This window comes from Pan troglodytes, chromosome 5 (assembly GCF_028858775.2).
Source record: "Pan troglodytes isolate AG18354 chromosome 5, NHGRI_mPanTro3-v2.0_pri, whole genome shotgun sequence".
NCBI lineage: Eukaryota > Metazoa > Chordata > Mammalia > Primates > Hominidae > Pan > Pan troglodytes.
In genome coordinates this window covers 178,404,634-178,426,156 of record NC_072403.2, presented here as the reverse complement: position 1 = coordinate 178,426,156, position 21,523 = coordinate 178,404,634, and the positions used below count along the sequence as shown (strand labels likewise).

The 21,523-nt window shown below is 48.9% G+C and overlaps 1 protein-coding gene and 1 long non-coding RNA gene across 2 annotated transcripts; one reads left to right on the top strand and one right to left on the bottom strand.

The window, feature by feature from the left end:
• Positions 1-1,670: 1,670 nt before the first annotated feature.
• Positions 1,671-9,573, bottom strand: LOC134810394 (uncharacterized). The gene is made up of 2 exons (XR_010158249.1): positions 9,478-9,573; positions 1,671-4,363 (listed from the first exon to the last, which is right to left on the bottom strand). It is a non-coding gene; the product is annotated as an uncharacterized LOC134810394 (long non-coding RNA).
• Positions 9,574-10,930: 1,357 nt separating this feature from the next.
• PRR18 (proline rich 18) lies at positions 10,931-13,998 on the top strand. Its single transcript, XM_016956607.4, has 2 exons — positions 10,931-11,044; positions 11,121-13,998. The coding sequence occupies exon 2, from the start codon at positions 11,151-11,153 to the stop codon at positions 12,036-12,038; it is 888 nt and encodes a 295-aa protein (XP_016812096.1). The 5' UTR covers positions 10,931-11,044; positions 11,121-11,150; the 3' UTR covers positions 12,039-13,998.
• The last annotated feature ends 7,525 nt before the right edge of the window (positions 13,999-21,523 follow it).

Sequence of the window (21,523 nt, the reverse complement as noted above, 5' to 3'; positions counted from 1 at the left end):
CTTAGAGGAGAGCTGAGGGGGATGTCCTTGAGGGGCAGCAGGCAGATGGGCAGAAGGGATCCTGTGTGGCACTGGGTGGTGGTGGCCGGACCTTGTTCAGGTCATTAGGTGTGGCTGAAATCCAGGAGTGGGCTGGGGTGGGGAGGGAGACTAAGCTGGCAGGGAGCCAGGGTCAGGCCTTAGGACCCTGGAAGTCAGGCACATGCTTGGAAAAGGTGCAGGAAAAGAGTGAGTTCTGGTGAGTGGGCGGACACTGTGCTTGGTGCTCAAGGAAGATGCAACAGAAGTCCTTGTCTTCAAAGACTTTACGATTATGGGGGAGACAGACATGTTCCCAGTTGTTATAGTGAGGTGTGGGGACTGGGGCCTCAGGGACGTCCACAGGACTCTGCGGGCGTGTGGAGGACAGCTCACCCAGCCGCAGGGGGCGTATAGAGGACAGCTTACCCAGCTGCAGGGAGGGTGACAAGGAGCAGAGGGGCAGAGGAAGAGGGTGGCGTGGAGGGGCAGAGTGTGGCATGTGTGGAATGCCACAGAAGAAGCAGGGCTCCAGAAAACGTGACGGAGCTGGAGTTTGAGTCTGAGAGTAGCGGCAGCCTGAAGAAGAATCTTATTTTAGACAGCAGGCGACAATGGGAGTAAAGAAAACATGTCAGTTTGCAGAAGACTTGGAAGAAACTCATGTGCTGAGCTCTGTCTGGGGCCTGGTTTGTCTGAGGGCCGGCCCTCAGCCCTGCGGTGTAGCCGAGTCTCCATGCCGTACAGAGGTGCAGCTGCCGTGGTGACTCAGCCTGCGTGGCAGGAGCAGGTGTGGCCGGCTCGTGGGCTGCGGAGGCCGCGCCCCCCGTTGCGCTCTGCTGCCTCCCCAGAGTCATTTGTTCTGCATCCGTGTTTGTCGGCCACAGAAATATTCCTCTAGGAAACATTCCCCCAGCATTGGGAATCTCCCTGAGAAATGTCCGTTCAGCTTCATTTCTGCCCAGGTGGACTTAAACACAGAAACGGCTCTTTGCTTCCCATTTGCCCTGTGCTGGCAGCAGGGTTTGACCTGATCAAAGTAAGGGGCCTTCTAGGAGTCTGTGTGAGACAAGTCGGAGTGAGCTTGAAAAGCATCACATCCGGGCAGCCTGAGAGCCAGAGCAGGGACTGGTGGCACAGGCGGTGAGCTCGTGCCTGTCTCCAGAGGAATCTCAGTCTTCCAGAACTGGGATAAACTGGAGGCCACACTTAGAGTAACCATTATGGAGCAATGCGGGTTCAGAAACTACCTCTGAAGCCTGTTGCTATATTGATGCAGCGGTGGGGGGTGGGGTGTAGTCCCAGGACAGGATATGGAGTAGCTTTGGGTCCACCATGGGGTGTGAGGCGTGGCCTCGGGATAGAGAAGGGCGTCATTCAGTCTGCCCAGGTGGTGGAGAGAGACACCTGAGTTCAGACGAGGGGGTTGTCTTAGCTCAGAGCTCTCAGGCGTCCTGGATGGATAGGATGGATGCCCTCGGTCCCAGCCCAGATACCGGCAGCAGGCAGGCATACCTTGAGTTCCAGAAGGCCTGGGTCAGTGCTGGAAAGGACTAAAATTGGTGAGCACAGGCTCTGTGTTGGGGTGATCAGACCCAACACCAGGTCGTGGGGGTGACAAAGTCCGGTGGAGTAAAAGGATTGAGAAAAAGTTTGAGAGAGAAAGGTGGGACACCAGGGGGCCATCGTGGAGGCTGCGAAGTCCCCGAGCTCTGGGAGCCCACAGTATTTATTGGTAATCCAACAAAGAAACAGGTGGTGATAACGTGGAGGTCAAAAGGGCAGGCACATGATCTACAGCTGTGATGGTTTAGCATTTACATGGAACATGTTCTGCTACTTGAGATACTGGGAATAGGGACCTAGGAGCCTAGGAAGGCTAGAAGCAAGGAGCCAGCAAGTCTAGACACATTCCAGAGGACATTATGCAAGCCCTGCCTCGGTTTCCCCCCCAACACTCAGCTTTTTTCCCAACATGCCCCCTCTTTTTTATAAAAGAGAAGGTATCATTATTACTATCATTATTACTAGCTATCATTAGCTAGGCGATTGCAGGCTGTGCAGCCCTTAATTGCCGGTAGGTGACCCAGCTTCTCTTTTCTTAGCCCTTATTCAAACTGGAGTCACTCTGGTTTGAATGCTTCCAACATATCTCCCCTTTCCCTTCTACAAGAGGACCCTTAATCCTAGGGGTTGCAGAAGGATGAAGGTCCATCTTCTGTAACTTCTTCATGCTGAATAGGGGTGACGATATTCCTGTCTAACTATTAGGGTCTCTCATATTCAGGGTAGAGAGGAGCTGAGTCAGAAAGCATTGGTCCGTTAGGCATCGTGACTCCGGTCAGTCCTCATTCCTTCTTCGCATTCAGATTCAACTGGTTCATGGCTCATACTGGGGGAACCTGGTCCAAGGCTGGGATCCATGGGTCCCTCCAGTCTCCCATTCCATGGTCGTGCACATCTTGAGGGCATCCACACGGTTCATTCATCTCCTGCAAAAACACAAGCCTACCCTCACCCCCACGTTAGTAAATCTACTGAAACAGAAGCAAAAACTTTTGTGGCTGTAGCCGGGCCACTGATAGTGAGAAACAGGCCTTTTCTGATTAACAGAAGGCACAGAGAAAGCAAATCGAGGCTTTTCAAACCTTCAATTCGCACTGTACTCTGCAGGTGGGTCCACTAGATGCCGTGGCTCGTGACAGATCTTCAGATGGTTGGTGGGCACCCACATAGACACCTGATTGTCACCTGGGGAGACACAAGCAAATCCTCTTCCCCATAAAATTATCTTTAGGCAGGGGTCGGAGGATGTAGATTCAGAGGTGAAGAGAATTTGGGGGGCCTAATGGCTTCCTGATGTTTGATAGGTGTTCCCTCGGAAGTTAGGAATTCCCTTTCTCCCCATATTGCTGCGTGGGCATGGAGGACTAGGTAAGCATGCTTAGAGTCTGTATATATATTTACCCTTTTTCCTTCTAATTCTAGTGTATAATGGCCCCTGCTTTTGCTAGGATGTCTCTCCCTAACAAAGGAGTGGGGCTTTCGGGCATAATTAGAAAGGCATGTGAAAAGCGTAAAGTTCCCCAGTCACAACTTAGTGGCTGGGAGAAGTATCAAGTGACTGCCTGTCCTAGGACCCCTCGGATAGCGACAGATCTGGAGGACAGTTGTCCAGGACAGGAGAGTAAGACAGAAGGCCGCACAAGTGTCCAGGAAACAGTTAACCTCCTGGCCCTCAATGGTCAAGCATACCCGGGGCTCTGTGAGGGTAATGGCATGGGCTGGTGCTTGCCCCGGTACCCTCAGTCCTGCTGCTGGATCATCTGGTGAATGGCTTCTGACTCAGAGGACCTTCGTCCCCTGGGGCAGTGGGCCTTCCAGTGATTCCCTTGACATAAGGGGCATGGATGAGGGGGCGGCTTATTTCTACTGGGACAATCTTTTTTAACGTGTCCTTGTAGACCGCACCGGAAGAAAGCCCTATTAGGCATTCGATTTGCCCAGCCTTTCCCTTTCCCAGAGCCTCCAAAGTCCGCTTGCCTGAGGGCCATGACTAAAACGGTGGCCTTTTTTTTTTTTTTAATCTCGTTTGTCCCATTCCGACTGCTCCTCCTGATCTCTATTATAAAAAACCAAGGTTGCCAAGTTCAATAGGGTGTCTCAAGTTTTGCTCCAGGCCTAAGGTGGACTTTTGAAGTTTGTTTTCTAATGTCTGCAGCTGACCGAGTGATAAACTTAACCTTTAAGATTAGTTGGCCTTCAATAGAGTCAGGTGACAGGGAGGTATGCTTCCTCAGTGCCTCCCTTAGTCTCTCCAGAAAGGCAGTAGGATTTTCTTCCTTTCCCTGTGTTACAGTGGACATCATTGAAAAATTCACAGGCTTCTTCCTGGTTTTCCTTAGTCCTTCCAGCACGCAAGTTAGTAAATGTCTGCAGCACCAATCTCCATGTTCTGATTCTGTGTCTCAATGAGGGTCTGCACTGGGAACTGCCTGCTGGCCTGTAGGGAATCGTTCTCTTTCCTCTGTTGTCATCCTATCATTGACCTGACTGAGATACCAGAGATCGCCAAGCTCTCGGGCTGCAGTTATGGTGGCACTTCTCTCATTTGGGGTTAGTGTCTGATTTAGCAGTAACATTGCATCTCTCCATGTCAGATCAAAGGATTGTCCTAATTCTTGTAAAACATCAATATAGTCATCAGGGTTATCTGAGAATGTACCTAGGTCTATTTTAATTTGTTTCAAGTCTGAGAGGGAAAAAGGTACATACACTCTGACTGGGCTGAATTCTCCAGAATACATCTTGGGGGCATTTTTGCCTTGAGGGGAATGTTTCTCATCTGAAAAAAAAAAAAAAAAAAAAAAATATATATATATATATATATATATATATATATATATATATATGGATGCCAGCACCCCTAGTCATTTTCCGATGAGCATTAGTCCTAGAGTGTCCGCTGTGGTCTTAATGCTTATTCCTTTCCAGGGAGCGTAACCACCCATGGACCTCTGCTTATCAGATTAGTTATGCTTACTGATGTAGCAGTCTTGCACCCCTTTTCCCACCTTTCTTGACCACCAAGAAAGCGGTCCAGGCTGCTGGATTCTAGTGGTCCTTTACCAGCATGCCCAACGTTGCTTTTGCGCTCAGGGGTGAGTCCCAGAGCTGGGCTGGGTTCCTGAGTATTTCATGACAACCCAGCTGCCCCATCAAGATGCAGTCCCATAAACAACAGTTCTTGCACAAATTCATTTCAGAGAGGGTGTAGGTAACCTTTTGAGTCAGGATTGAGATAGAGTTTTTTGATTCTGTGAGTACTTTAAGGCTTGACTGAGTGCAAACAGCTCGCACGTTTGAGCAGACCAATTGTTAGGCAATTTTCCTAACTCTGCTTCTACAAGAGTTTCCCTATCAATTACTGAATACCAATTGTGGGCTTTTCTTTTCTCCCCTCAATCACCGGGGAGGAGCCATCTATGGTCCTGTCCTGAAGGGAGTTCCTCCTGGGTCTGGTTAGACCTTTGTATGGTAATTAAGATTTAAATTCCTCGTTAGGAAACCTTCTGGGTTAAGGGAATTTTTAGTGGTTAACGTTAAATCACCTTTGTCTAACAGAATAGCCCTATACTTTTAGATTTTTGAGTTAGTAAGCTACCTTTTTTTTTTTTTCTTTTACTTAGGATAGCTCTGAACTGGTGAGGTGTGCTCACAATGAGGTTTCCTCTAAAGGTTATTTTTCTACTTTCTTCTGCTAGCAAAGCAACTGCTGCTACCGATGGAATGCATTTGGGCCATCCGCGGGTTACTGGGTTAAGGATTTTTGATAGAAAGGCTACTGGTTGTCAGCGGTCTCAATGCAGCACATCTCACAGCGTGTTCCTGGGACGCCTGGGGTCTCGGAGGCCTGTTAGGGTCTGTTTTCATAGTGATACTGAGCCAGCGTCACTCTTTTCCTCTCTCCTGCGATCCCCAGCACACAGTGGCGTTACTGTGGTCCCGTGCTGCGTGATGGCACAGGACGGAACACAGTGCATGCGAGATCCTATGGCTTCTACTGAGCCCACCACTCATCTCTCATTTGTTTATTTTAGAAAATAGTTTTTTAAAATATATTAAAAATATGTTAACATAATGGGTTTATTGCTAACATGTAATGTATTTAAAGCTATTTAAATTTCTAATAAGGTTAACATAATAGGTAAAATCCACAAAACAGAAACTCTTTGGAGTTCTCGGCCATCTGGTCTTGAGACCAAAGAAATTGGGACCCCCCCCCCCCCCCACCCCGGCATGGAGGGAAGCGTGTGCTCTGGCGCCCCCTGCCTAGACAGGCTGCCCCTGGCCGCGTGCTAGTTGTGTGACTGCTTGGGTAAGCCTTGGTTTGTCATCTGTAAAATGCAAGTATTGCTAGTACTGCTTTCACAGGGCTTTCATGAGCTTTCAACGATGTAACTAATCCAGATAAAGTGGATTATTTAGTGCGGAATAGACATTGCCTGTTATCATCTTAATAATGGGGAAAAAGAAGTACTTTAAAATTGTTAGCATCCAACACATTTCCTAAGTGTTTTTTAATTCCCAAAGCCTTTCACAGTAACAGACCAGCATTAGAAGAAATGTAGACATTTTTAAGTTATTGGCAAGTTTTCCAAGTAATAAAATTGGTTTTAAACTGGAATAAGCTTCTGTGTTAAAATTCAGGTTTGGTTTTAGTTCTAGATGTTTGACTGCTTACTGTTACATCATGTAAAATGATTTGAATGAAAGTACAGAAAGAAGTAGACCATAGGGGATAATGAGAAACAATGTATTGAAATAGTTCCCATTTTGAAGTTTTTCTGAATGTACATTTAAATATTATATGCCTTAGTAAAAAAGAAGAAATTAAGTTAATGAGAAAAATGAAATGTTTTTCAAATAATGGCTAATTTCCTGGTGTTGTGATGTGATTACTGGCTCTAATTTTATTCACTGGTTATGAGGCAGGAGTGAGCAGTTGAGCAGCCAGCGCGCATCGTGTGGGAGCCCGGAATCCTTGGGATCATTTCTGTAGGGTCTGGGCAGTTGGGATGATCAAATCTGAGGCCCTTTACACAGCAGGGTCACCGAGCTGTGTAAAGCTTGATAATTCTTCAGTCCACACAGTTCAAATCGGTGGAACAGCTGCCCTCTGTAATTGTAGTTGGGCCTGAATGTAAACTTCCTGGTGTTTTATTTTAGTGATTGAAATATTCTCTGTGCACATATTCACTGGAAATGTCTTAAAGGGTTGTTGTAATGGAAATTCTTTACTCTGATACACACTTTACTCTGACAGAATAGTGGGGCGGGTGGATAATCACCATTCCCACATGTGGACAATATTGTGTTATTGTTATGTTAGAAATCTGAAAATCAAATTTAATTTACAACATAAATGACGTAAAACATAAGTCAAAAATATGGACAGTTCCAAATACATAGGACCCTTAAGCAATGTGGGGGTTAGGGGTACCAGCCTCCCATAGGGTCAGAAATCCTTGTGTAACTTTTGACTCTGCAAAACATAACTACTAATAGCCTACTGTTGACTGACAAGACTTCTGTCTTATCGATAACTTAGTTGATTAACATATTTTGTATGTTAGCCGGGCGCGGTGGCTCACGCCTGCAATCCCAGCACTTTGGGAGGCTGAGGTGGGTGGATCACAAGGTCAGGAAATCGAGACCATCCTGACTAACACGGTGAAACCCCGGTCTCTACTAAAAGTACAAAAAATTAGCTGGGCGTGGTGGTGGGCGCCTACAGTCCCAGCTACTCAGGAGGCTGAGGCAGGAGAATGGCGTGAACCCGGGAGGCGGAGCTTGCAGTGAGCCGAGATGGCGCCACTGCACTCCAGCCTGGGCAACAGAGACCCTGTCTCAAAAAACAAAAACAAAAGCAAAAAAAACACCATATTTTGTATGTTATATGTATTATATATATTATACAGTATTCTTAAAGTGAGCTGAAGAAAATGTTAAGACAATCATAAAGAAGAGAAAATACATTTACTATTCTTAAGTATTGAAGTGGATCATCATGAAGGTCTTCATCCTCATCACCATTACCTTGAGTAGGCTGAGGAGGAAGCGGAGGGGTTGGTCTTGCTGTCTCAGGAGTGGCAGAGGCAGAGGAAAACCCTCCTGTAAGTGGACCCTCGCAGTGCAAACCCATGGTGTTCAAGGCTAAACTGTATTTGGTTTTGCTTAGTTGACCTTTTAAATCCACTTATTTGAGACAGTAAATTTAGATAAGATGTAATCATGCAAGATAAGATATAATCATGCATTTTAGAGATCAGCTCTTGCTCAGGTGAACCCCAAAATCTAGTTCTGAGACAGATTAGCTGATCTCAGTATTCTAGTACCCAAGCTTTACTATTTAATATTACATATGAATAGTTATAATTATTGTGTTCTGGGCAAGCTATGAGAAATCCCTCGTAAATTATAAGCTAAATTTTACATTATTTTTATTTATTTATTTTTTTGAGATGGAGTATTGCTCTGTCGCCAAGGCTGGAGTACAATGGCACGATCTCGGCTTACTGTAACCTCCACCTCCCGGATTCAAGTGATTCTCCTGCCTCAGCCTCCTGAGTAGCTGAGATTACAAGCGCGTGCCACCACTCCCAGCTAATTTTTGTATCTTTAGTAGAGACAGGGTTTCACCGTATTGGTCAGGCTTGTTCTCGAACTCATGACCTCAGGTGATCCACCTGCCTTGGCCTCCCAAAGTGCTGGGATTACAGGCGTGAACTACCGTACCCAGCTACTATATTTCTTTAACCGCTTTTCAGTTACACCTGCTGTCCTGAAGTTAAACGTAGCCATCTCTCTGGCGTGGCTTTCCTTGCTGGGAACTGCTGCTGGCTGCTTGCATCAGCCGAAGGGTATTTGTAACGGATTCTTTAACAGCCACGGCACCAGTGAGGGCCAGCGACAGAGGCTGCTTTCACGCATTCTGTTTCAGGCCCAAGCCGATCTTTCTAACTTCTACTTTACAAGGAGCTGAAGGTTTCAAGTAGCAGAAGTAGCTGGGCAGGGGACAAGCGATGCTGTCATTTGGGTGCTTTTATCAGAGTCTGAAGAGGAGATAGTCCGTCGGCAATGCTAACTCCTCCGTACTCCTGGGGCAGCAACCCGCCATGAGAACCCAGAGCTCAGAACCCCTCGTAGGAGCATGCTTTGCTCTGGGGGTTCTGGGGAGACAGGGAAGAGGCACTGCCCCTCCTACCTGGCCTGGTGATGAGGTGGCGGACACTCAGAATGTACTTTTCTGCCTCTCAAGGGTCACACAAACTTACAGCTTTCCATGTCTCCAAGCTTCTGGGCTGGTATGAGTCGTCTGGGAGGGCTTGGAGAATCCCAGTTCTTGTCTGGTCAGACATGTGCATTAATCTGATAAACTATCACTTTTCTTGGCTTAAAAAGGCCCAAATCGCTACTAGTTTGTGGGTGAGAGGTCACTTAATCCAATCACCCTGATCTACCAAGACTTTTTCCCTCTCAGCTTTAGTGTAAAAGTTGCAATCTGGCCTTGGACTCGCACTCCTGGGGTGGAGTCTTATCTCCTCCGTCCCGTTAGAGCTGTGTGATGGCAGGTGCGTAGCTACCTCGCCTCTGTACGACCAGTGTCCCAGCAGAATGGAGACAGCAGTGGAAGTCGGGAGCATTACTATGAGGCCACCAACCCATTCTCACCCCAAAACTGTCATTCCTTCTGAAGCATCCTAAGAGTAAGGAGACAGGAAGGAGAGAAGACCCCACCAGCACCGTCACAGCTTTTGAACTGCAGGGCTCCAAACTCAGATGTCTGAGTGTCCAAGTGTTTGCTGATTTTTCTCCATAGCCTGCCTCTCCAGCTGTGCCCCCATAAATGATATTTGATACCGTCCCCCGCCCCACCCCCGTCCTCTCCTGCCTCACCTTCTCTTCCAGTTCTCCACTTTCCAGGCACAGAACTGTGGGCCTCCTGCCGCCACTGACGTGCCTCTTCCCACACCCATCCAGAGATTCTAAAACCTGGAATAAAACATATTGAGGAGGAGCTTTCAGTATCTTAGGACCTCACCTGTCAAGCCAATTAACAGCCTGAGCCCACCGGCAGAGACAGGCTGGCAGGGATGGAGGGAAAGTGCCTGTGAGCTGGGAGGCTTGTTTCAGAGCTGTATTGGGGTGGTTTGGGAGGTGCTGGTAGAGATGACAGGGCCCAAACCTGTCACCCCAACCCAAGCTCTGGTGAGAAGTGTTTCCCACCACCTGCCAGGTTTCCTTGACGCTCCCCTGTATCCACAGCGCAGTTCTCTGAGGCCACCAACAGTCAACAAGGGGAGGCGTTGCTGCTGCCTCGGAGACTGAGGCGGCTGGGGGAGGGCGATGCTGTCCTGCTGTGACTGTTGGCACAGGGCACATTTGTGTTTGCCCACAGTTGAATGTGCTCTGGAGCTAACCTGGGGCCATAACCATCACACACCTGGTTTCCATCAGAAAAGTGTATCTGATGGAAAGTACTTTGTGGAGATCTAAGCAGTTGATGATTATCCTTAAGTAATGCAGGGACTGCACACATGAAATGTTGACTTTTTGATCCGTCACTTTGCAATTGTTCAATTATTTATTAAACAAACATTTGAATATTGTAGGATGTCTTCATGTGTCTACGACTAGAATGTAAATTGACAGTGAAGATTTATCTCATTAATTCTGAATCTCTGCTACAGTGACAAATATATTGCTTTGCTCATAGGAATTATTAAAGGGACTTAATGTCTAATATTTGCCATGTAATCAGCATTATATAGCTGAAACTGAACTATTTTGCCTGTTCACAGATACTTAGGTTTTGAATTTGAAAGTGACTCCTCAAGGGGTGGCATGAACACTATGTAAGATTCACTGAGGGTCATTTCTCCCCTCTCAGCTCCAGCCCGCTTTTCTCTGTGAAGCAGGATGTGAGGGGCCGCAGAGCTGCATCTACTGGCGGTGCCTTTCCCGCCGTCTCGAAGGCACGGAGAGGCTACAAGGGATTTTCTCTGAAACGTGCAGGGCCTCCACCTGTGACTCCGGAAGGCTGCCGGCTCCCCCAGGGGAATGCTCCCGGCTTTCGACGGACTACATTAACCTCGGAGCACCTGAGCGCCAGCTGGGGGAGCCCCGGGATGCCTGGCGCGCGCTCCGCCCTCCGCTGTCCTGGCACTTTGCTCCCATTCAACAGTCGGTCGTGACACCAGCCGGGCACAGCCCGGGGCCTGGCAGGGCCGCGTCCTTAGCGAGCGCGCTGGGCTCCTCCTCCTGCCGGCCCGGCCCGCGTCTCAGCTGCGGGGACCCGGGGGCGCCGCGACTCGCCCACAGTCGGACGGCGGGAGGCGGTTCCTGCAGGGTCCAGTCCCGGGAGCACCCCCAGGAGGAGGGGAGGGTGGGAGCGCCTCTCTTTGAGTCCCCGGGTTTGGTCGCTGGGATGTGAGGAAGCCGGAGAGGCCGCGGCTGGACGCAGGTGGGTGTGGAGGGGCCGCCCGGACTGCGGGGACCCGCTCCGCGCACAGTGGCTGAGCGCCCGCCTCTCTTTCTAGGGGCTGAGGATCCGGCGGCTCGGCTGCACCATGCCCTTCCCGCCCATGCCGCCGCCGCCCGCCCCCGCCCCGGGGGCCCAAGCCGCGCGCCAGTTACCCCGGAGGCCCTGCGCCGCGGGGGACAAGAAGAAGAGGCCCCCACAGCGGCCCGAGGGGCTCCTCTCCAGCTCCTGGCCCTCCGCCACGCTCAAGAGGCCGCCGGCCCGGCGCGGCCCCGGCCTGGACAGGACGCAGCCGCCGGCCCCTCCGGGCGTCTCCCCCCAGGCCTTGCCCAGCCGCGCGCGGGCCCCAGCCACGTGCGCCCCGCCCCGGCCGGCAGGCTCCGGCCACAGCCCAGCGAGGACCACCTACGCGGCGACCTCGGCGGGGACGGGGACCACCGCCGCGGGCACCTCCTCGGGGGCGGGGCCTTGTCCAGACTCCGCTGCGCGCTTCTCCCTGAATCTCACCCCCGAGGCCGTCCTGGTCCTCCAGAAGCGTCATCTGGAGAAGCAGCTGCTGGCGCGGCCCCGCAGGCCCTTCCCCTCACCCTCGGCCGAACCCAGGCGCCTACTCGCCCCCTGTCTCCCGGCTAGGGCCGCGGGCCCGCGGAGGGGCGGCCCCGCCAGCGACCCCGACGCACCCCCCACCGCCGGCCAGGGCCGCCGCGCGCCTCCGCCCGGCGCCCAGCTGCTGCACGGCGGCCTGCAGGTTCCCCAGCTCAGCCCGCGGCCCGGGGCCCTGCGGCCGATGCTCAAGGTGTCGCTGCTCAACGAGCGGCACAGGTACGACGACGTGGAGTACGAGGAGGAGCCAGAGGCGGTGGACGAGGGCCTGGTACGCAAGTGCACGGAGTGGCTGCGCGGCGTGGAGTCGGCGGCTGCCGCGCGGGGCCGGGCGGGGGCCCTGGACTCACGGCGGCACCTGAGCACGCTGTGAGCCCAGCGGGCCTGCGGGGACAGGCCAGGCCTGATCCCACCTCACTTCCTGCACGCGCCACTCCGCCTAGGGGCCCTCGGGGGAGACCGCAGGCTCCTCTGGCCGCCAGCGCCCACTTTCGGGACACCCGTGCGCAAGCTGGCCCACGTGGGGCGCAGCCAGACTCGCCCGACGGCCACGGCCCCCCTCCTGCCCTCGCCAGCCGGCAGCCCGGGCCTTTCTCGTTCACACCGGTGGTATCTACCCCGGATGCCTGCCTCTGCCCCACTCTGGCCTCCTCTTGGCATCGCCGAGCATCCATGCAGTTCGTGGGGAATTAAGCAACTGAGAAAATGCCTCTTGGTGCCCCGAGCCCCAGGGTTCGTCTAGGTCCCAGAGACCCTCTGCCTGGAGGCGGGCCTTCCCCAGGGCTACATCTGCATCCCCTGTGGTGTCACCCTCAGCCGGCGCCCGGCACCCTGGACAGTGCGGTGGGCGATGGCCCAGGTGGGTGGCCGCGACGGTGGCCTCCTGCAGAGCTGGGACCCGGTGCTACATTCGTGATTTTGTTTTCTCCCAAGTCAGAAAAATGTTGAGGGTATTAGACATCCCTGAAACTCAGTTAACCGAATTTCCAGTCTCCAAAGCGGAAGGGTAGGCATCGCCAGGCGCTGGTGAGCCCTGGTCAATGAGCGCTTCCATGGAAACCGCTCGGCTGATTACATTTTTTCTGTGTATTATTTGAATAGAGAGTAAAGCTCCTCCGCTGTTTTGTAACCATATCCTTTCCCCCGCTAACTGGAGGCTGATTTCTACATATTTCTTCCATGTATCTGAGAATATCTAACTAGAAGGATGAGAAGGAAATAAAATGTTATAATCAGATAAGGCTGGTTATAGAAGAGTAATGTATTACCTCAATTTTTGACTGACTTTGTAAAAGCCAATAACTGGTTTAATGTTTATCTTGATAGACTTTAAATGTATCAAGTCTTAATTGTATTTTAAATTGAAGCCTTACATTTTTAAGACAGATTTTGTATTTTTCTTGTGGAGGTCTTTGCTCTAATAACACACACACACTGTCTCTCTCTCTCTCTCTCTCTCTCTCTAATTCTAGGCACACATTTAGTTAGATGTGAAGCATTTAATTCATTGGGAGCTAGGTCAGCTGCCAGATGAGTTGCAAAAACAGAAAAAAACCTACCAATTGAATAACTTCTTTGAATTTGGAGATAAGTTTTCTTTTACTTAAAATGAATATATTAATTCTAGAGGGGCAAAACTAGCAATGCTTATGCAAGTGACGGTGCTGCTCTTGTTCCACCCCCACCCAGATGGTCTCTGAGTGCGCCGTCCTGGGCAGGGCACACGGTCTGGAGCTGAGAGGGTGGAGCAAGAGTGCACTGATTCCGAGCCGAGGGCAGGAGTGGCTCAACTTGGTCTCGTCTTGCACTTAGTGCAAATACCAATAATTAAGATGGCTAGACTTCTGCCCTTGTTCACAGTAACAACAACATTTTGAAGACTTTTCCCTGGTGGCATCCTAGAGGGACTGACTTTCTGCAGCCTCTGTCTTCCAAGCTGAGCTTCTGCTGCAGTGTGGCTGTCACTGCACCTGTGTGTCTCCCTGACGTCCCTGTCAGCTGCTTCATTTTGATTTCCTTTCTTCTCCCGCCCTTTCTCTAGGCTCTGTCCCAGCCTCTCCTGTTCTTAACTGGCCACAATACAACACTAAGCACATTTTTAGTAATTTGTATTTATTAAATAGAGTTTGTGGGCCTTGTTCTCTACTTTAAAAGCAGATGAGTGGAACATCTATGTTTCCCTGGTCAATGAGCCTCAATAAAAAACAAACAGAAAAAAGGTTTTACACGTGACACATGATATCTTTTCATTGCTGTTAAGGACATTTTGAGAAAGTTTTCTAAGTCGCTATGCTCCAATTTCTTAATGCTTAAATAAAAGAGAAATTCAGTGACTTGTGATTCTTTTTGAGGGGGACACTGAAAACTGGTCAGGAAGAGACTACTGAGGGATTTACAATTCACATGACATGATTTCTTCATAGTGCCGCTCAACCTAAGGTTCTGGGATTTCCAGGAGTTGAAAAAGTTTTGCTGGTTTTAATCACTACTAGAATTTTTAAAAATCACTACCAGGATTTTTAAGATAGTCAAATACTGTAAGGTTATTTGGCAATGACATTTGACCTTTTATGGGGCCACAAATCCCCGTGAAAGCTATATTCCAAAAGGACTCCTAAAACCATGTACCACATAGCAACAAAACATTGCATATAATTTGCATATATTTTAAGAAGCTCATGGGTCCCAGGTTAAGGACTCCGCCTATATACACTCACTAGAATATTTTTTTTATTTTGCCTAAAGTAATTTCATACTGGTAGGTCATACCAATCAGAAATTAAAGGGTCAATTTGAATAATTGCTAGACTATTAGATTACTATTATATTATTATCAAATTCTCCCATAACTGTAATGTCTCACAGCAGGGACTGAGGAGGACTTCCATCCCAGGAGAGAAAATTGGGTGCCACTATGTAAGTAAAAGTGTTGCCAGTTCCAAAGATTGAGCATATATGTGACTTAATTCCCTCTATTTAGAGAATAGCTGGCACTTTAAGATAGGTTTTTATGTTGATCTGCCTTATTTCTAGAAAAGTGGATGCCAAGTTGTCAGAACCATTAGTTGTGGGGTTTCCGTAGAAATCATGCAGTTCAGTTTAGGGTGGGTGATCTGTGGGATCTTTGCTTTTCAGCATGGTAATTTCAGCCAACCGTGGTATATCAGTCAAAGACAGTCTGAAAATAACAGTCTCTCTAGTAAGCAAGGACACTTTTGCATCACCAGAAATGCACACACAGGCCTTTGTGACCTCTGGGAAACCTGGATTGATGTGGTTCCCCAGCATGGCCTCTGTCCAGATGCTGTCTGGGTAAGGGCACAGCTGCTCCCATGGCCTGTAGTGGAGGCCCCATGGTCTGGCTTGGAGTCGGAGCACCCCTCAGCATTGTGTGGGAGAAGGTACCGCACCATGGTTCAAGGTGGGTTTTGGTGCCCGAGAGGCTGGAGTTGCCACACTGATGCTGTCATTTATCCCCATCTTTCATTAAACTTCCATGTCTGTTTCCTCTTCTGTCTGTGGGGATAGTTGAACATAGGTGACCCTGGTGAGGATTATGAGGCAATATGCGAAGCGTTCCCCCAGCTCAAAGTTAACTGTAATTTTTACTACTTCAAAAAAGTCCTTACTACTCAAAAAACTCTGGCACTCTTGTGCACATTCGAAACCTCCCTAGTTACAGCATTCTGAGATTTTTATCTTTAACCATTTAATGCACACCTACACTTTTATATTCCTGAGGAATTAAAAAAATAAAATGTCTATTGTGTTTTGCCTTCTTATCTCACACTTAATTATGTTATGAGCACAAAATTTAGCTCTGAGCTTCCTGGTAGCAGAGACAAAGTTTAAAGTAAGAGTCATATAATCTCAATATCTAATAACAAAACCCTTCTTGGAGAAAATTGTTATGTGTGTATTTGGATTATATACAACATAATGGATAGTAGTATCCTTAAATGCAGCTTCTCGAAGATGCCTAAGTGTTCTTGTTGTTTTTTTATTTTTTGAGACGGATTCTCACTCTGTCACCCAGGCTGGAGTGCAGAGGCGTGATCTCGGCTCACTGCAAGCTCCGCCTCCCGGGTTCACACCATTCTCCTGCCTCAGCCTCCCCAGTAGCTGGGACTACAGGTGTCAGCCACCATGCCCGGCTAATTTTTTTGTATTTTCAGTAGAGACAGAGTTTCACTGTGTTAGCCAGGATGGTCTCGATCTCCTGACCTCGTGATCCACCCTCCTCGGCCTCCCAAAGTGCTGGGATTACAGGCATGAGCCACCGCGCCCGGCCAAAGATGCCTAAATGTTCTTTACATTACTATTAGCTCTTGATGAAAGCCAGTGGGGTCATTATCAGCGACATCCTTGCTGAAACTGGACCATCCCACCTTATGGAGGTGGTGTGGATGGAAACCTACAAAATACAGTAGGGAATCTTCAGGAAGCAGTTTTAGATCTGCTCAAATATTTAGCAAGTACTGCCCTAGTACCTCAGACAATTCGACATCAGTCCTTAAATGTTTGGTCTCATGACCTCTTTCTAGTCTCAAAAATTATTGAAGGGAAAAAAAGTATTGAGGGAAGCCAAAGAACCTTCTTCAGTGTAGGTTCATCTATCAGTACTTCCTGTATCAGAACTAAGAGACCCTAGAACAATCAAACTGCTGGTTTCATCCATACCATGTTGGCTCCTAGTGCCTGCTGTAAAGGCTGGGTTAGCTGCATCTGAAATGGATGGGAAGTGTTTTAAGAAACAGATATTCCAGACCTCAGACCTAGTTCATACTATACTAATTAGTTCTATACTAATTCAGTAGATCTGGGAAAGGGCTGATGTGCCACCAGGTTGGGAGCCATTGCTATATGGCAAGAAATACAAGACCAGGCTCAGGAAATACTTCAGGCAGATTTTATTGAAGGTGGATTTAACCAACTGTGTCCTCTCACAAGAGACCCTGCAATGCGACTCTGTCAATATACAGTCTCCTTTTCTAGGTAGTCATGTCTCCCTTCCTGGCCATGTGTTTTCACGGCAGGGAGGGTAGGATGCAATGACCAAAAAAAACTAAAGTGACCCCATGTCATCAGCCTAGGCACCGTCCAGCTCATAGAATTGGGAGTGCTGGCCACTCCACTTCTGGGGGGCCTTGCCCCACATCTCATTCATCCGGAGTCCCCTCCCTTGATGACTGTGTCCTAGGTCTTCCCTCGTCTACCTCTGTCAGCATAATTATGAGTGCCTCCCAGATACAAGCTTCTACAACACAGCACATGCCACTCCCGATGCCACTCCTGATGCCACTCCCGATGCCATCCTGTCACCAGAGCGGGAGGGCAGTCTCTGAGAACTGCAGATGCATGGGCGTGTCCTGAAAAGCCAACCCCAGACAGTGCACGGAGCTTAACACCTGATTTTACGAGGAAATTATAACAAGTATCTATTGAGTATTTCACTTTGAGCAGGATAGTATGCCAGCAGGCCCAGAATAGTTCAGTTATTCATTCAAAAAATATTTACCCTGCCTCTACAGGATGAAGGGTATCTGAGACACAAAACTAACTGGAACTGTTCCCTACGTAATCTAATGGGTCAGCCTGTCCAAAGGTGTATCCAGCTCTGCCGAGAGCAATGACTTTGGTTTGAGGACAGTCAATATTGAGTGGTTCTTTAGGACAGCCATTGATCTGTATTTGTTTACTTGGGCCAATTTAACAGAATACCACACACTGGGTGGCTTAAAAAACAGATACTTATTTTCTTATAGTTCTGGAGGCTGGATGTTCAGAATCAAGATGCCGGCAAGGCTAGTCCCCGGTGAGGCCTCTTTCCTAGCTTGCAGACAGCCGCCTCCCGCACTGCGTCCTCATAGAGCCTTGGTATCTCTTCCTTCTCCTACAGGGATGCCAGTTCTGTTGGATCACAGCCCTCACGTATGTGCCCTCCTTAAAGGCACTCTCTGCAAATACAGTCACAGTGCATTTAGAGCTTTGATATATTAATATTAATTTGGGGGTGTTGGGGACAAGATTCAACCCAGAACGTGGTCTGTGGTTTCAGTTGCTTTTTAAGGCCACTTATGGAATATGATAGCAAGATAAGATCCTCAGCTTCTTCCCACCACTTAGGTGCACACACAGCACACATACACAAACACACACGTACACAAATGTACACATATGCACAAACACACTCATGCACACATATGCAAGCATGCACACAAACACATAACTTTTGGAAGCATAAAAATAGAAGAGTTTTTATTGAAATTTGAAAAATTAATTAGTTCAACCTTTTTATTTCTACCTACAAGAATGTGGAGATGAAAGAATTTGCCGAACTAGTCAGAAAAGTTCAAGCCAGGACTGAAGTCTGTAATCTAAGATTGCAAAGATTTTATTTGCTCCCCACAATCTCTTATTTTTGCCTTTGTATCTGCTCTGAAATTTTGTTTGTTTTTGTTTTTGAGACAGAGTCCCACTCTGTCACCCGGGCTGGGGTGCAATGGCGTGATCTTGGCTCACTGCAACCTCAGCCTCCTGAGTTCAAGTGATTCTCCTGCCTCAGCCCCCCAAGTAGCTGGGATTACAGGTGCCCACCATCATGTCTGGCTAATTTTTGTATTTTTAGTAGAAATGGGGTTTCACCATGTTGGCCAGGCTGGTCTTGAACTCCTGACCTCAGGTGATCCACCCGCCTCAGCTACCTAAAGTGAGGGGATTATAGGCCTGAGCCACCTCGTCCGGCCTGCTCTGAAATTTTTGACAGAATCTGTGGGCCAGGCAGATAATCTAAGGCACAGTCCCTTAATGAACCTGTGCAGGGCGCAGGCCCGGCCAGGCCGTTCTCCACTGCCTGCTGGCCCACAGCCCTGCGGCTCCAGCCGTCTGTCTGCATTCTGATGCATGTGTACAGAGAAACACTCTGTCTTGCTTTCTCTTCTTAAAAAGTTTTCTTTTTCTTTTCCCCACCTTCTCTCTTTTTTCTTCTTCTGATCACTTCTTGGCAATTTTCTTTTGCTCTTAACTTTCTCTTCTTTTTTCGCTAAAGCCATGACCATATGCTGTCTCTAGCTGACTCAGCAGTTATCTTCCTTTCCCTTCTAGGTGGAGGCCACCGAATTAAAAGGACACAGACTGTACATTTCCATATCACTAAGAGAGAAAATCTCAAACGTTCTCATCACAAAAATGTCAAACTTTTGAAGTGATGGATAGATTAATTAGCTTGATTTAATCATTACGCATCGTATTCAAAATTCATAACATCTGCATAAGTCCTGGAGGTGGCTTCTCACATATCCACCAACAGGTAGAGCGTCGAGATGCTGGTGCTGACTACTTTGCATGCATGGGCAAGCTTGAGCCTCACAGCAACCTTCTTTCCCTTTACAGGTGTAGAAAATGAGTCTCTGGCTGGGTGCATTGGCTCACGCCTGTAATCCCAGCACTTTGGGAGACCAAGGTCGGGGGACACCTGAGGTCAGGAGTTTGAGACCAGACTGGCCAACATGGTGAAACCCTGTCTCTACTAAAAACACAAAAATTAGCCGAGCATAGTGGCAGGCGCCTGTAATCCCAGCTACTTGGGAGGCTGAGTCAGGAGAATCACTTGAACCCCGGAGGCAGAGGTTGCAGTGGGCCGAGATAGTGCCATTGCACTCCAGCCTGGGTGACAAGAGCAAGACTTCATCTCAAAAAAAAAAAAAAAAAAAAAAAAAAGAAAAGAAAATGAGTCTCTGAGGGTAAAGCAACTGACAGATTCACCTCACACCTATTTAGTTTTACAGCTGGGCTCATGCCCAGGTTGGCCTGAGTTCAAGTTCCTAACCAGTATGCAAAGGGCCTGTCCCAGTGCTGTGGGGCCAGTGGGAGACCAGGTAGGACTTCAGGAGCTTCCCAGGAAGTGGATTTAGGACCTTGAGGGTTTCATGGACCATAGATTTAAAACCTCTGATGAATAATGACCACAGCAGAAATCAGCAAAATAGGACAATAGGGAGGATTAACAGGGTCTGAAGTTGATTCTTTAAAAATAAGATTAGATTAAGCAACCCTTAGCAAGATTGATCAAGAAAAAAAAATAACAAATTATCAAGACCAGGAATGAAAGAAGGAATATAACTACAGATCCTACAGATGTGAAAAGGATCCGCAGACACGCCGTGAACAGAAAGAGGCCCGGGCCACAGCCCTTCCAGCCCACTGCCCACAGTGTCATGCAGAGTGAGAACTCACCCTCATTTCCCACTGTGATTTTAGAAAGATATTTTTTCTGTGGTCAATACCTTCTTTGCCATAATTAAAAACAGCCAATATACACATGACTGAGGCTGAAATTCTGTGATTTATGATGTTCTTTGTAGGAGTGGATGCAAGGAGGATTTTGCTTTTATTTCCTTCATCGAAAGAATAGATATACAGAACTCCCCCAGCACACATCATCTCAAATGTTTTGGAAAAAATCTTTCCCTTTTGCAAATGAGAGCCTAATTTGCATGGCCACAGCATTCATGGAGAGGGGGATGCCTGGTCCCTGGGGCGTGAGAACCCCAGTCCCCCTCCAACACCCACTGCCCTCTCTGAGCAAGCCCTGGACTTTAGCTCACCTCTCCGCCCCTGTAGATCTGTGCAAGAGATCAGCTTCCCACAGCCTCTCCCGCCTTCTAGTAACATCAATAAGAAGACTCACCTTAATTTCCGAGGTCTCACATTCATCACTGACTGGACACAACTGCTTTGTCAGTCTTGTAGATAAAGGTGGGGAAACTCTTTGGGAGGGGTCCCCCATCACTCAGGTAGGAGTGGCAACAACCAACTCGTAGCCCGTTCAAGGCAGACATGGCTCCCTTCTGGATGGTGCCTGCCTCAGGGCCTGGGGTCAGTGGAGGGAGCTGGGCTGGGTGTGCCCCTCTCTGTACCTCACCCCATAGGGATGTCCTGTTGGAGCAGGGAGGGAAACATCCCTGCAAATCTACTTTGGACTACCTCCCAACATGCACTTGCCACTGTTGCTTCATGGTCGAGAGGCCAGCAACATTCGAGTTAAGACTGTTCGGGGATTAGAGAAAACGGCCTGTTTCCTTACTATAGCTCACCATGGAGGGGTCGGCATGGGGTTCCTGAGTTAGCATCATGAAAGCAGCAAATCTTTACTCCAGGGAGTTGTTTAAAAAACACTTATACGAGCCAGGCACGGTGGTTCACGCCTGTAATCCCAGCATTTTGGGAGGCCGAGGCGGGCTGATCACCTGAGGTTGGGAGTTTGAGACCAGCCTGGCCAATATGGTGAAACCCTGTACTATTAAAAATACAAAATTAGCTGGGTGTGGTGCTGCATGCCTGTAATCCCAGCTACTCAGGATGCTGAGGCAGGAGAATCGCTTGAACCCGGGAAGCGGAGGTTGCGGTGACCCGAGATCGTGCCATTGCGCTCCAGCCTGGGCAACAGGAGCAAAACTCCGTCTCAAAACAAGCAAACAAACAAATAAAAAACGAACAAAAACCCTTATACGAAACCAGCTATCTGGGAAAACGAGAAGGAGGACAGGCGCCGAGGGGCACTGGACGGCTCCGACGGGGGCCATGGGTCCCCTGTGCTGGCTCCGGTCCCAGGTCCACCCCTTTCTTGGGGAGGGACTGCCGTGGGGCCGCTTCACCTCTGTGCCCGCTTCCCCCAGACAGAGCACAGCAGGTGCCGAGGCCCGTGCCTGGCACTCGGTAAGATGGCCTTGGCCATCGTCTGTCACCGTCACATCTAGTCCCTTGGTGCAGCCCTGCAAGGGTGAGCCTGGCTTGACTGCAGCCCAGCGCCGCGGAGACAATGGAACCACAGAGTTCCGAGACACTCGCTGCCCTTTG